The sequence below is a fragment of the Lates calcarifer genome, unplaced genomic scaffold (assembly GCF_001640805.2).
Source record: "Lates calcarifer isolate ASB-BC8 unplaced genomic scaffold, TLL_Latcal_v3 _unitig_92_quiver_1440, whole genome shotgun sequence".
NCBI lineage: Eukaryota > Metazoa > Chordata > Actinopteri > Centropomidae > Lates > Lates calcarifer.
In genome coordinates this window covers 14432-31230 of record NW_026118104.1, presented here as the reverse complement: position 1 = coordinate 31230, position 16799 = coordinate 14432, and the positions used below count along the sequence as shown (strand labels likewise).

At 40.1% G+C, this 16799-nt stretch overlaps 1 protein-coding gene across 1 annotated transcript; it reads left to right on the top strand.

The window, feature by feature from the left end:
• Window positions 1-1144: 1144 nt before the first annotated feature.
• LOC108880361 (uncharacterized) lies at window positions 1145-11403 on the top strand (the record flags this gene model as incomplete). The annotated part of the gene is made up of 3 exons (XM_051069393.1): window positions 1145-1229; window positions 4632-4707; window positions 5920-11403. Coding segments are annotated over 3 exons (896 nt in total), but the record flags the coding sequence as incomplete, so codon positions are not given.
• Window positions 11404-16799: the final 5396 nt, after the last annotated feature.

Here is a 16799-nt window from a genome sequence, read left to right as displayed (position 1 = left end):
AGAGTGGACTGTATAGCCAGTAAATGTGATAAGAAAAGAGGACTGAAATGTACCATTTATGTACCATTCCAGCTGTCACATTGTGCCTCAGTTAAATCCTGTATTTGCTTCCTGTAATTAATTATTCTGTAAGTGCAAATCTGTCATCCTAGCAAATCTCATCTAGCTGTGTAATCTAAGACCAATGTACTAAAGAAAGATATCTACAGCGTATTCATTCACAATACATCAAACCTACAGCTAGTGTGGATGTTACAGTTTAATGAAAAAATCTCCGCCCATCCTCTCGCATCTTATAAAACTCCTGTCAGTTTTCAAAGTGATGGGTGGAAAAGTTTTATGGCAGTGATTTTGTCTTGGTTAACCCACCACTCCAGTATCACTTTGTTTTTGTCCCTGCCTATGATAGAGGACTCTAGAATGGATTGTTAGCTAAGGCACAAGGGATGGTTGATAATGGATTTGACTCTATATTTATGTAAAAGGTATAACAATTATACAGTAGGAGGAAAAACTGTTTCCAGAGTGGCCCAGGGAGAAATGACATAAGATGACTGGAAGTCTCCAGGTAGCACATGTTTTATAGGATAATGAGTATAACGTAATATTCCACCAAACAAAGTGAGAAAATAATCTCCTGGGTTTTTAGAAACTCTAAATGAGCGAACATACTCATTATAGTGGCAGAAGGTGTGTGAAAGTGTGTTTTGCTTTATGTTCATGTTTGTGTGTTTGGATACTGAACAGTTTCCTGTTAACAGCAGCCTAATATAGTGATGTGGTGGGAAACTCAAAAGTGTATACAGTGCTTTTTTTGTGACTGTGTGTGAATATGTGCTGAACATTTCTCAGTGCTGTGCTATTTTAACCTCTCTAGTACATTTCTACTTTAATGTGTACGTCAATGAGCAGATCTTTGCAGCAAACATGAATGCATTTAACACGGACGTGGTATCAGCGTCTGTGTGTCAATATACGCATGCATGACTGCCTGTGTGCTTTGTCAGTTGTGGTATGCATTCTCATTAACACTATATATATATGCCTGTGAGTGCATTTTTTTTCTATGTGAGCTTGCTTCTGTGTGCGTTGTGTGTGTTCTGGTACGTCATGCCTTTTGTCCTTTGTGTTTTTCTCTGCATAGGGTGTGCTGCCCGCCCCCTTGCTGTCCCCGTGGCAGGCACAGCACCAGGGCTTGACCCGTACCAGCATGCCCCAGCGCAGACAGAGTGAGTCACTAACATCCTTTGCAGCCTCCTCTCCATCTTTTTCATAACACTACATATCCAGGGGTCTGTAAATAGCCAGAAAAAGCTTAGCTGTATCTCCAATTAAAACTCTCTAAACTACTGAAAAATCTTTGTTCCAGTTAGTCGCAGTCTTTTTTCACTGTGCAATTACAGGACCATTTGTGTTTGTGCATTCATTTGGAACAAGATTAGTAACATGCAAAATAGTTTTTCTTTTGTTTTACTAAAACCAGTCTGACTTGTTCTCCCTTAACAATTAATTTTCTTTTTCTGTTATTAGCTGTGTTCATTCAGAAACAAGATAACTTTTGATGCTGTAAAACCTGCAGGTACCTGTATTTCTAACGCTTACTTTACCTCCCTCCACTGTTTGTTGATATTCATTCAAAAATCACATAATAACCATAAGTTGCAGTAGTGATAGTGTCAATATATGATGGAAATAAGTGATATGATAGTCCCCCTAATAAGAAGATCTCTCTTCATGACTATAACGTGATCTTTGCCTTGGATATAAAAATGAATTTTGCTGCACTTTTCAGTACACTAAAAAAAATGTGACTTCACTGAGAAAGACTGCAGGAGCAATGACAGTGCATTCACAACAACCTCGTCTATCCCAATGTATCCCACAGCAAATCTTTTGTATTATGCTGTGCTGATGAGGTAGCAAGTAGGGGAGGCACGTAAGAAGAGTGACAGAGTAAACAGACTTCAGAAAATGCACCTATGTGAGAGAATGAAGAGCAAAAAATAAAGGAAACAAAAAGAAGAGCCCACGCTGTGCTTCTTTGATCTATCCGGCAGGGTTCAGCTTTGTATTGAAAGTGAAGGTGATAAAAAAATGTGGCGCAGGTGTTTTTTTGTTTTTTTGTAGTATCTTATGTTATTTTGATATCGAGTGCATTTGTGTTTATAGACAATTTTGAGAAATATGTCAATACAACCCAGCATTCAGTGAGAGCGCATTTTCTCTTGCCAGTAGATAGCATGGTCTAATTAAGCAAAAAAAACAAGAGTATCAAAAGAAGGTCTGTACAGTGGGAGGAAAAGAGTAGGAGAAAGAGGCAATGACACTGAAACATACTAGAATATAGTTGGTTTGCAGTCATATTTAAATATAACATGAAAAACTATGGATGGGAGGAAAACAAGAGTATTTTTGTTTCACTGGATAAACCACTAATGCTCTGACCCCACTGGGAGCTCTGGCTGTAAACAAACCAGCAAAGAGTCCTTGCCAGTAATAAAGGTCTGTAGAATAGAAAATAGAAATTGCCAGTTCTGGATTTAGAGAAGAAATTGGACTCTTCACACAGGTCTCATTGAATGGAGGTAGCTGTAATTACATTGTGCGCTAAATTGGTTTGTTTGCCGAGCTAATATGTGACCTTTTCTTGTAAGCATGGGCTGCGTGTTAATTTTGGACCCTGACAAGTGTCTGTCTTACATGTCTGTGCCCTCCTTTTCTGTCTCTCTGGCATCCCTCTCTCCCTGTCTTTTAACCCCTTTTCTCTTCTCTGTACTCAAGTCACTCAAAAATCTGAAACTCAATCTCCCATGTTCTTCTCCTTTACCTCTGCCTCCCACACACAATGCCTATGGCAAGGCGTGGAGCACCTAGTGCAGTACTTCACTGACACAGCGTGGTACAGTAATCCTTTCTTTAACATGAAGTCAACATGCTGCCCCACAGACCCCACAACTCCTGCACGCTGAGCTGTGGTTTGGTGTCATGTGGCACAACAGAAGCATGCTCTTCTACGTCTGCGGTTGCATGCTTTGTGTTGGGTTTTCAGTTTTGACTTTGTGTTTTTCTTTACTTTGATCTGCTCCTCTTAATGGATGAGAGTTTGGAGTTACAAAGACACCATTTTAGTTGCCATTTTTCTTTTTTATATTCAGTTTACTCTTTCAGTCTTGTTTGATTTTGAAAATAGTTTTGGTGTTACTGTGCCTTGTTATTCTTTGTTTTACATTGTTTTGTTTTCTTTTTTCATTTATTCCATCGTATGAAAGTCGATATATAAGAACTGCTATGCATGTATTGGTAAATCTCTCTGTGTGGATTTTATTTCTTATTTTTCACCTTGAAAGATTTAGAAAAAGTGTTTTGAAAGGAGTGAATTCTAAGAATAACCTTGTCATATTGGACATGAACTGATATTACTACTGTCCAGAGCGATCGCCTTCATTCTAACTCCACTATCAAAGGCACTTAAGCAGCAAGCAGAAGACAAATTTACGTAATCTCACATCTTCTGCTGTCACGCTCTTTCCACGGCTTAATTCAAATACAATCCAAATTGCCATTTTCATAACCACCTGTATTAAATCGTAGCATGAAGTCTCATCTAGCTTTGAAATGGAGTGCCACCATATTGCCGCTCTCATCTGCTTATGTGCTACAGTCCCATTGTCTTGCGGGCAGACAAAAAGGGGATTATTTACATCTTATTATCATCTTATTCATATTCTTGCATGTATCTTTCCTAAGCGGTGTACCATTTTTCATGGTGAGAGCGGCTGCAGATGAAACTGCTTTTTGGTGGGCTGTGACATCTCCCAGGTGCCTCACATTGGCGCATGTCTGTTAAAATGATAGCCTATCATTAGAGATCTGAGATATTTACTTCTTGGCAGGTGAAGTGAAGAGCTCAAAATGATTGCTGCTAATTATTAGTGTCTGTAGCAGACAGCTGTAGATGCAAATAATTACTGACCCCATAGATACTGTGTGTCACTATTACAGGCGGCGGGCTTCTTCCAGCTGGGGGCTGCTATAAATACATGCAGTCACTGGAAACCTTGGCAATTAAAAGTGTCAAATACTTTTGATTTTCTTATGACAATTGATGTTTTGGTTTATATTTTTACCATGAACAGCACTGTCCACAATGAAAATACTGCAAGGCCTGTATTCCTGTGGATGAGACAGGAAGAAAACAGGAAATAAGATCATATTTCAACTTTTCATGAAGTCGGATTCATTTTTGATGATGTTCGTTGGTGACACAAACTGTAATTTTTGTATCTTGTTTCAAGCTGTGGTAGTCAGTAGGGAGTGTTCACAGCATAAGAGTGAATCATGATTAGAAATGAGTGATAAGTCACAGCTTAAAAAAAACAAACAAAAAAACACGCTCACAGTTGGAGTGGCAGATTAATCAGAGCTATTGTAAGAGGCAACAAAAATATTCTTTACTTAAGAGTTTTTAAATGATAAACTTTATAACACTATCACCTTGCTTGAAAAACATGCAGCAGCAGACTGACACTGAGAGGTGGACAGGGCTTTTGTAACAGGCTAGTGGACGCACTGTGGCAGGGGACCAGGAGATGGAGCTGTGGCCTCGGACATCTACTCCCACTCACATACAGATGGACTGATAGAAACAGGCAGAGCTGCCTCACCTCCACAGCTCCATCCGCTGAGACCCTTTTACTTCCACACTGGGTATGTTTCTGATAAAACCAAGTTCATGCTTTTAGTAGCTTTAGATGGTCCCAGTGGATTTAGATTCTTTTTAGATTCTGCTCAAGGATATTGATAGAAAAGCCCAGTCCTCTGATTTTTGTGATAAAAACTGACAGTGATGCATCAATATGCCTTAGAATCAGTTTCAAACCATGTAGGCTATCATAAGAAATAACTATTTTATAGATACTGAGGTTATAAGCCGTTCAGAAAATATACTCCTATACTGGATGAGATATTCATATGAAGTTCAATATTGATTATTTTATATAATAATATATATTATATAATTTTTTCCTTGATCTGGGCAACTCTGTTGGATGGACTAATTATATTCTGCTGCTTATCTGAAAATGTGGTCAAGAATGGTTGTTATAGTTGTTACATATATGGTGCTATACATCTGGGATTATAGTAGTCCCTCTTATAAAAGGAAAGTGATCCAGATTGCTCTTTTGTGGGGCTGTGGAGATATGTCATGAACAGTTGTATAATTTAAAATAATTCAATTCAGACCTCTGAAACAAATGCTAACTCTGTGAAGTCATAACGAGCGTTTGTTTAGTCTGGCTTCACTAAGACAGTAATTGTTGCAAGGCTGTTAAAAGATACAGGTGTTCATGATTTGATGCGCATATAGTACCCTCAATGTCCCCTAGTGAAGGATAACACAATGGTTGGTTCCCGTGGTTAACAGCTCAGCACGTTCTCGTGCAGGCAGCAGGCGTTGTGGCTCACTCTGGATGTTTTGAAGCCCCTCTGCAGCAGCGATCACAAAATGACTCAAAGACTTCAGTAGGTTCCAGGCACTGACATGGCAAGGTTATTCTCCTCTGTTTGGTTTTTAAGTGCTGAATCAGGGCTTCCTTTGTGACTTTCCCGCTCCCATTCTAGGAATAGTTCAGCAACCGGCAGTGGAAGCAGGCTCTGATATTAGAGAGTACATACCGGTAAATAAATAAAAGAAACGCTGAATTTTCAGTCTGCTTTTTGATTCAGAAATTCCTTTGCAGCTGCAAAACATTCCAAAAGCCTGGATTCCATAGGGATCAAAGACCCCAAAAAAGGGTGGAATATTTAAAAGCAGCTTTTTCTGGAACATTATAAAAACACAGTCCTAACTCATTATACACACACTGCTCCATGACTCATTTTTTAACCCTTTTAATATATGTTTCCTCTTTTCTGCAGTCTCAAATACTACAGCCTTTCAACCCCTGCCTCAACGAGCACCTCCACCCGGGAAGAATAGTAAAAACTCCCCCCACCGAGGGCCACAGTGACCTCACAAGGAGTGGATTGGAAGAAGGAACCCATGTAGATGCTGACCGACCTCTTCAAGGCCTTATGGCAGATGTGTCTGGCCCAGCAGATCCCGACAAGCTGAGTCATTTCCTCAGCACCCACCTGCACTGCCCGGCCTATGGGGCTCCGCAGGGGGTAACTGCCAGAGACGTTCCACCATCAGCAGCTCAGTCTGCATCGCAGCGTGAGTGGAGAGCCCCCGCCGTGATGTTGCAGAGCCCTGTCACTCCCAGATCTGCTGATTTGACTTGCCCTCGCATGCTGCAGCCTCCTCGCCTTCACAAGCGTGTGTCTCTCCCTGCACTCAAGTCGGGGGGCACTGGTGGCTTTGCCTCTCTGAAGCCGGGGTCTTCCTTAGGGCCTCTGGCTAACCGGACCAAGCAGCTGCCCCCTCCGTCTAGAGGCCTTCCCTGCTTTAACGCCGGACCCCAGGTGCAGTCTCCAGGACCACGTCGCACTTCACTGCTTCAGCCTCGCAGAGCATCAGACGCTTGCAGGGATTCGCGGCGCACCAGCTCCAGCCTGGAGGAGCCTGATCAAGAGACGCTCAAAGACCCTGGGCCAGCCAAGATCCTGATCCCTTTGAATCGCTCATGTCTCCCCAAGCCAAAGATTCCCTGAGGAGCCTCAATCCACCCATCAAAACCTAAAACTGGAATCACTCTGACATTGATATTCATCCCCTTCTCTCCCCTAGCCATTTAACAGTGTGGTTGTTATACCTTCTGAGTGTCAAAGGAACATACACTGAGTTTAACACACTTAACCCATATGGACCATTCAGGGACTGCCTGTGTCAGTGACATTGGTATGGTGACTGCTGTACAGTATCGTTTCCAAATTAGCTTCCACAACTCCAGCCTGACTGACTGATTGAAGTAAAGTATGTAGCAGGATCTTCACAACAATCCAAAGTAGTATATGACAGTTTTCAGATTGAGGGGAATTTATGGAAGAAGAAATATCCAGTGTACTACATTTGCACATGCTCATGAATGCTGCTGATGCTGATGAAAAAAAGTATTGCCATTCAGAGAAGTCAGCCTTTTGTTTTCTTTTGTAATACCCGCCAGCTATTACCACATCTTAAAGTCTAAGTTCACTTGTCCTCACGCGGCTGTGCCCTCTGACACACAGGTGCGTTTGGTTTTAAACATTTAGGTGACATGAACGCAACCTTTGCTGTGTAATAGAAAGCCCGGAGGAAGACAGAGGAAAAAAACAAGAAGTGAGAAAGAAAGAAAGAAAGAAAAAAAGAATGAAATAACAGAAGTGAAATAAGGGCTAGAGAGTGAAAAGTAAATTTGTCAAAGCTCTCCGGAGCTGTCACTTCAGAATGAAAATGCTGCATGTGCTTGTATAAATGTATGTGTGTGTAAAGAGATGAGGAACAGAGAAGAAGATGACAAAGAGGAAAGCAGCTCCACACTGTAGGTGCATACATGTTTCTGGGTGAAACTTTGAACTGTGCAAATATTAGCAAAAAGGGGTCACACACCTTCTGTGTAAATGCAACTCAGATAGAAATATGGGCCTATAAGAAAACAGTATCATGCTGGAGGTGACGATATAATTAGGTGGAACAGTGCAAATGCGAAGAATTTGCTTTCACGGTGTTGTGGAAAAGAGCAGCATAATAAAGCTCTCATACACTTAGGTGAGCTCAAGCACAACATAGGCTCTCTAATATCCACGTGCAAACACACACAAAGCACTCGAACACTCTAAAGTGTCTGTTATTTCAGGGTTACTTTGTGAATTTTTTTGTCGGAAAATAGTGAAGAATAACAGGAAGTGTGATGAGAGAGCCGACAGCATGTAACAAAGCTAATTTCATATCTTACTGGATGTGATAGTCCTTCATGAGACAATCACAACACAAAAAAATCTGCCCGTATTGTGAAGAAATGTCACTTGTTGCAAAAGTGCTGAGAACTTAAATTGGTTACATCAAGTGCCTCATTTTTAGACATCAAGATTTTATGCAAGAATATTTAAAGAGTCAAAGTCAGGTGGGAAAAGTGACATTTGATTTCAGAAAAAAACAATTATGAAGTCAATTAAATAACTTGTTAAGAGGGACGTTTTGGCAATGCACACTGACTTCCTTGAACTATCTTCTTCAATGACCCACACATGGAAATTGGAGAACAGGGATTCATTAGACGTGTGAAGCTGCTGTCTGGTTTGTCTGTGTGTGTATGTGTGTGTGTTTGAGTGAGTGTCTTAGCTGTGGTCCCCCCCCCGTCTTTTCCTCTGCTCGCTCTCTTGCACATCTCTTTGGGAACATCAAAGGTATTAGCATGGTATTTTCAGGTAGGGAGCCTGCAGGGCTTTAGAGGTGTTTCTCTGGGAATTTTGGAGAATTGTGTTTATCTCTGCTTTGCGGAGCCCCTTTGCAGTCAGACGCTCCTGAAATGTCCCCTAACAGAGAGCAGCAGTGTGTTAAAAAGGCCTTCTGACAGCAACTCTGCTCTCTTCTCTGTCACGCCGCGTGACCGCTTGGTGTACGCCTCTGGCACTGTCCGGTCTACTGCATCCAATAATGCACCCTACATAGACAGAGTGAGACAGAGTGAGACAGACACACATATACACGTAATACGCATACACATCTGGACACACAAGTTACATAGATGCCTTCATGTACAGGTACTCTGACAAAACTAGAAGAGACACAAACTCAGAGGAGCACACACATCAGCTAACACTTCCCAGCAGCCGCATGAGCACAGCAACATACACACACGCACGCTTTGAATTCTATACACCGAAGTGCATAGAAATGTGTTAGTGTTTTGCTAGCTCTCACAAAATGAGCTCTCCAAGTACACATTGATCCATCTGTCCACTGTACCCCCGCCCCCAAAAAAAGAAGAAAAAAAGATGGCTGTCTCTAGATTACCCTGGAAATAGGTAGAGGCTTGTGTGTTTCTGTTTCTGTGTGTGGATCCACGTGGCTGATAAAAACATGTTTACCTGCTGGACGGCTCAACATCGTGCCAAACCATCCAAGCAGTCAACACAGCTTTGTGACGCCAAGAAAAACTCATTTCTTTTAATGAAAACGGAAACGGAGACAGAACGATGCATACAGAGGGTGAGGAAAGATGCATGGCGAGAGACAAAAAGATGGAGCATCAGGAAGAAGACAAGATTAAGAGATGTAGGGATGGACTAGTGAAGGCGCCATGATCATGATAAGCTGTTTCAGCCAGTCTTTTCTGCTCATGAATGTTTGTCTATAAAATGTCGTGAAGGTGTGTATAAGAGAGGAGAGGGAGACAGAATACATAGTGTAGTTTGTTTGTGTGCACTGTTGTTCAGAGAAAAGTCCGACCCCCTCAGCTGTGTCACTCACTGCTTAGTAATGCCAAACAGGAAATCAATGTTGCCTGCTGTGTGTGTTTGTGTGTCTCCAGACACCTCTGGTTGCCAGTGTTTCATTCTTGGAAGACTGTTTGTGTGTGTGCGAGAGAGAGAGAGAGAGAGAGAGAGAGTGATGTGTCTGCCCACAGGCCAAAGGCAAACCCATGCCAGGGAAAGCAGGGCAGTGCCATCCCTCTATCCCTGTGCTGTATTCACTATCTCCAAATCAATGTCCCTGCTCAGTTTAGCAGTCAAGCCAATCAGTCTTGCTAGCTTTGCTATAACAATACCACAACTGGGCTTAAAAGTCTCTGCACCAACTTGGATCAATTCTACTATGGGCTCTTGATTCACTTCATTTTGCAAAAAGACTTGCGCTGCATTACACAACAGGAAAAAAAGTTACCAAAGCGGCCATGTTGTTCTATATTATTTCTCTGAATGGCACAGGACTGCATTTCAGCACTTAGTACACATGATTTATCTATGGTATGATGCACATCAATTAAGATACATTACTTGACTTGTAACCAGGAAATCCACTGATATTTAGACAATATAGTAGAGTTACTGCAAAGGCAGAAGTATACCTGGTGTTACAAACTTTTGGTTTTACTTTAAAGCTACTATATGCAATATTTTTACATTAACAATGGATCAAATGACTATGCATATGTAAAAGGAGTCACTTGTGAAGACAAACTCAAAAGATAATTTTCACCTACACTCACAGTTCACCTAAGGTAAAACTATGAGCTAAAAGGTACTTCCTTTAAGTTCATTGTTTTGTATCTGATGAATGAGTAAATACTGTAAGCTACTGTTTGCTAATATGTTTGAATATCAACTTCATAAGGTGATTAATGTGTCTGTCTTTACAGGTTGGTTCAAAACCATCATTAGGAACAGTTGTTGTTTTTTAGCCACCGCTACCTGCTTCTAATGATGGTTTTAAAGTAAAATCCAAAGCGTGAAACTGCAGGTATGCTTTTGTTTATTTTTGGAGCAACTCTACTGCGATACTTGACTTGTGGTTTAGTTTATTTATTGTCCAAGCAGTAACAGACACGGTATAGTCTACTGATGTACTTAAACAGCAGTTTCAAGTCCAACACTCAAGATTTACAGTTGTCATTTTCATCATAACTGAATGTCCACTAGACGTTTAAAGTGTTAGCAGATAAGGCACATACCAAAGTGTAGCTGTTCATGTTTTCTTCACATAATATGCAAGGTCACTTTATTTATCACTCGTAATCTTCAGTATCAGCTGCTCTCAGCTGTTCAGCACTGTCTCCAGAATACTGTGCAATATTGTTTGAAGCAAAAAGATGAGGGAACGCTACACTATATTTTTATGCAAATGAATAAGGCAAACAGAATTCTAATCTGAGGCACTTTAAATGACATTAGTTGTTAATGCTGAATAAATGTTAGACTGGATTTAGAAGCTATTTAGACTTCATTTGGTTTTACAGTACCTGCTTTGATTTCTCTTACTCTTTCTTCTTTCTCAGTTTGTCTTTTTTTGCAGAGCTAATAGTGCAATAGTGTTCTAGGGAGCGATGTGAAACAGCAATAAGGGTTGAACCAAAAATATGACATGGATGTTATGGCTAATTTTCCTTTGGAGCTCTATCATCTTTCACTATCTATCTATAATATGTTGTTTCCATCTTCCATGTTAGACCAGTAAACTCCACTACCTTAAATGTTGAACTGTAGATCAGAGTCAAAATGTTAAACATCAGAGGATGGTGCTCTGCCATCAATGAGAGGCCGCAGGTGAAAATGCTAGTCCTACAGTGAGAGGTACTACTTTGATAGTCGTGCTGTTCATTGATCTGGATCATAGACCCTCAACAACACTTTAACACACAAACATAAAGCTGCTGATATCAGTACAAGATGAAAGAGAGACCTCATTCTCGGTTTGTTTTCCTGGTTTTCACTGTCTGCTGGTTGTATTTCTGTTGAAATAAAGTATGATTGTGAAATAAATCTGATGTTTTGTCTTTTTTTTCCTTGTGTTTTTTATTCTACAAATCCCTCTAATTTTAGCAAACTTCAGAAGGCAGACATATGTGCTACAGGAGTAATAAGGAAATTCAGGCCCATCAGAGGCTTTTCTGTTGATTTCAAGGACCCCAGGTGTAATGAATGTGGGGGTTACAGGTGTCCACAATGTACATGGACACCTTCATTTTGAGAAAATACAAGATATGAAGTCTGAAAGTGGAAGAGGCACGTAAACTAAGGCTTGGATATGACTTTATTGTGTTGTTCTTGACAGGAAATGATTTGAAGCAAGGACATATTCCTTCTTGTCAAATAAATTAAATCTGAGTAGCTTTACTCATCTCTATTCATTACAAACCATACAGCCTCTGTACACCTTGTGTATAGTCCACTAACTAATGAGGTTACACGCTTCAGAGACGAAGGGTGGATGACAGCCTGCTAAGCGCAAGGAGTAGCGTGACACTGTCATTAACTTGGAATCGTGGGAGATGGAGTGCAAAAGGTTTTCTCTTGAAAGGAAGCTGAGCTCTTTTATCATAAACTGTCAAATAAGTGTTGCAATTTTGGAGTGCTGTGGGTCACCACTCAAAGAACACAGGTTTAGTAGAGTAATTTAATGAATAATATTGAGGAACATGCATATGCTTGTGTAACATAAAAAATATAGAAAACTGTACAATTGGTGCTTCTCAATAATATACATTTTAACTATGAACACCTCTAATAGCAGGGTGTTTTAGCAAAGTTTTCCCTTTTCATTTTGCCTTAAAAATCAACCTTTTCCCATATTATCAAACAGCCTACCTATCACATTTAAATTCTGTATCTGTTCATTCAATGCAGACAACACTGAAGCTTTATGTTTACACTGAGTCAAATATTCAGACCTAAGGCTACTTGATTTTAATGTCTGCACCATTCATAAATTATTTTTGCATCATTTTATACACATTTCATCCAAATTCAGCCATACATGTATCTTCTGGAAGCCATTTAAAGCCTTTTTAAGCCTCTACTAAAATTAAAGACGTTCTAAGGTGGCCTAGAGATTTAAGGCACATGAACATGTCATTGCCAAATCACCTGTTTGATTCAGGCGAGGAACTTCTGTTGCTTTCTCTTCCTGTTCCTCTCCTCCTTTCTGTCTTTGTGCTCTGTGGCATAAAAAGGGCATAAAAACAGACAAAAACAAACAAAAAATTGAAAAACTTCTAAAAGCTTTGTGGGCTTATTAATAACTAACCAAGATAAAACTGTGTATAAAAGCACTCCACTGGTTTAACAATGCAAGTGCCGGACCATCAGTGTCTCCTCTACCAGGCTGCGATAAGCTGCGTGGATCCTCAACAGCTTGCAGACCCAGGAAAATATCTGCAGTCCCCTCCTATTGACAGTAACACTCAAGCCAACTCAATCCTCCCCAAAGACAATACCAACTACTATGGGCCAGCATCCAATACATGGACAGAATTGACTGTGAATGCCACTTTAACTTTGCCACTTTAAGGAAGGACTCTTTGTTTCTCTTTTCGTATGTCATGCATGCGTAGAAATCATATCAAAAACTTAACTGAACCCCAAACACACACAGATAAAGAAGAATAAAGAACGAATACAGAGAAAATATTAAATAATTAGAAAAAATAATTCCCTGGACCAGAATATTTACAACAATAAAAGAAAGGTGGGAAGCAACCAGTTAAGTGAATTAATCGATTAACCAATCAGGTGGAAGGAGTGGTGACGTGCGTACTCCCCTGGCTGGAACTTTAAGGTAACTCACCTTTGTTTTTTGTCAGTTTCAAAATGGCGGCTTAATTAAATTCCTCGCTTTGTTTACTCTGCTGCACTGCTCGTTTGAAAAGAATGCTCTGTTAACACTGCTGTGAACACTTACCGCTACTATTCCTATACATGGATATAAACAAACTCGTCTGCCAGCATGTGCTTTCAGGAGACTTTGTGGAGAAATTAAGATGTTTGCGCTGCACTGTCTCTGTTAGCCTTTAATCATCGCAGCTGTGGGCCTCCCGAGAGTCACTTCAAGATAGAAGCTGAATTTCCTGTCTGTGATGTCTGAAGTTTGTGACCACAGCAAGTCCGAAATCACTTCTTCACTCCATCAAGGTAGATTTCTTCTTTTTACACTAACCCGCAGTGATGTTTTGGCTTTGTTGTATGCTGTGAGGTTGCTGGCTGCTTGTTGATGATCTCTTGGCTTCTGCTGGCTCTTACTTTTTTTTTTTTTTTTTTTTTTTTTTTTAATTTTAATTTTCTGCCGGATACACCCATACGCAATGACTGTGTTGATATGACTTATGAATTAGCTTCCTGCACTGGTTGGATTTTTCTTAAGGGCTATTTAGCATGTGCATTTTCATGCTTTCATGTTGTTCATTTACTTAGTGGTTGAAATGCATACTCGTGATTTGAGTATTACAGTGTTATGGGCTGAGTTGGTTTTAAGGCATATTTACCCCTTGACTGGATTTCTGTTGTGGTTGTTGTTGTTGTTTTGGGGGAATTTTCCATCAGCTCACTGCAGACTTGGTAGGAGATAATTATGTAAATAGGCTTTTGAGATGTAAACATTATTGTTTTCTTGTGCAAACCTCAATTAAATGATTATTTCCCTGTAATGTTGGTCTTGTGGCAAACTCAACATGGCTTTGCTAACATGGCTTTTATCCACACACTTCATATGCAGCTAAGCAGCATTGAAAAAAAAAAAAAAAAAAATTCAACCTAAATCAATGGGTTTCATTTCACAGCTTGCTTTGCTGTCCTTCATATCATAATTTCTTCTGTTCAGCTGCTGCTTACTATTTACTGCTGCTGCACACATTGCCAGCCTTAAGCTCACAGTCTGCCTACTCCACTGTGTGTTCAATTGCTGCTTATCACTGCTTTACTGTGTTTGTGTGAGTTTAATATGCTTAATTTAATAATGTCTGCTGCACATGCTCTAGATGAATATTCCACTAATTTCATAGTCTTCATAGTTCCTTCATAAGAGATCTTGCAGGGGAATGGCCACAATAGTAGCTTGTGACTGACTTTCACATAGGAGATTGCACTTACTAGAGTAGCTGACTATGGAGTCTGTATTTAATGTGGTTTTGGTGGGGGTGGTGTCGTCACCCTCCAGTCTCTTTTGGGCTGAACTAACATGCTGACATTGTTAGTTCAGTACCTCATTTTGTTCCATAAACAGCAGCTTTTAATTGGGAAACAGATCTTTTCCAATTTGGAATTAATTCCCACTGAAATCAAACACCAAAGTTTTGCTACTGTCACAGACATGTTGTAAATTTTAACAGTGGATCCAAGTTTCTTTCAGTGGAAATTTACTTTGGAGCAAATAATCCCATATCGGAGTCTGACAGGTAGACCTGTCCAGTGTTTAATCTCTTGAGCCTGTGAGCTGATAAAGCCACTACTTTCATGGTGTACAGTTGTATGTGACCATGTGTAGTCTGCTATAAGTAGACAGCAGTCATTTCCAAATGTTGTAATTTAAATGCATTTAATATGTGCATGTAAAATGTTTGTATTTAAGTTATTGAGAGTTCCAACTAAACTTGAGGACCGCTGTCAAAGCTGTCAGTATAATATTATCTTAAATATTCAGATTTAATGGGTCATGTTTTACAATTCTCGGATTTCCCTCAGGAATTTGTCTAGCAGAGGTGTAAAGCCACTTTAGACCCTGATGCAGTTAAATTAGATGATATCCTCCACATATCATTAAGTATATGGCATTAGCTGTGTGAAATTGCACCTCTGCTCTTTTTGCCTAAAGTTTTTTTTATGATGTTATGGAGTTGGTCTTTGTTGTAGACAAGTTGACTCTCCTATAGACAACTGCAGGAAATCCTTATTATTATGTTGAGTGGCTGACGAGCATTTGCTACACTGTATTTTGAAGTGGGTGCTTTGAAAAGTTTGGGTCTTTGTTCTTGTGACTGTGCACAGGTGAGTGGTGCATAAAAGGTAAACAGGACACTGTTAATGGTAATTGTACAGTATGTGATTTTTAATTCCGGGCGTGTTGTAGCAGGGTTAATGTAGGGACTAGTTTCAGAGTGAACTTGATCGTGTTGCAGAACATCTTTGTGAGACCAAAGCTGACAGCTGGTATTTTGCACCTCTGTCAGTTTTAACAGGGATATTGTAATAACATAGCACATTGTCTGTGTATGTCAGGGGTTCCTGTGTTCCTCATTAACTCTCCTTGTTTGTCTCTGAGCAGTGATGTGTGTGGGAGGTAGTTATGGTGTAATTTCACAGGACCTTAAGATGTGGTTAAGTATACTGAATGCCACTTAATTTATGAGTTTTACATTAAATGTCTATCATTGAGATTTGTAGCCCTGCTGAAACATCTTTTCTGAACACTTGGTTGAACTCGTGGTGAAAAAAACAGTCTTGAGTCTTTAAATCTACTCCACTGAGTTGTCACTGTTGATTAATGTTCTCTGTCCCACAGAGATGGATAAAAAATACCAGATGTGTGTGCCAGCTGATATTTTAATTAAGGATTTGTTTGTGTTTTCAGTTTGCTCACCTTTCTGTCACTGTTGCTTAAAATCTTGGACCTGCAGTGACAATGTGCAGGGGAGTTTCCTAAATAGTTAAGCAGTGACAAAGGCACGGAGGGCCTTTTTGTACTTGACTTTTGTTATGTTTTCAGGCAAAGACTTTCTGCCACCAGGGTACCAGGCCACTTCTCTTGAAGGAGAAATGCCAGCCTCGTTCTCTTCCTCTGGCAATACTTTCAAATATTCACAAACGCTGCAGGCGAGACGGCTTAACTTGAGTGTAGAGGAAAGGTTTTGAGGGGAGGGAGGGGGACACACAACATTTGAGTGTGTGCTGTGGGATTGTAGAGGAACATGACCATAATTGGATCCCCTGACAGCTGTTTGACTTCTACCTCCTTTAGGACAGGACCCTCTCACTCTGATGCTTTAATTCACACACAGATGCTCATTGCTGTACATAACTGTCCTGATCAATTTGAGCTATACTGTGGTGATTCCCTTTAATGACCTACACACCACCCATCTAGCATTTCAGAGTGCTGGCTGTCAATGGTGTCTGTCAGCTATGCAATAAAAAATGTGGGGAGAAAATAATGTCCTTGTGTAGAGTATTCAGGTCCTTGTAGCAAGGCTAAATCCTGTACATATTGACATGTTTTGTCCGTGTTCCTGAAATTTAAATCTGACTTGAAAAAGTTGAATGTGGATCTTAGTCTTTAACAAAAAGGTCTATCTCTGTAGAAATTTTATCCATAATGTTGTCAGACAAATATAACAATCTGAGCTGGTGAGTGACACAAACAGGCACTTTAATGGACATACTTTTATATG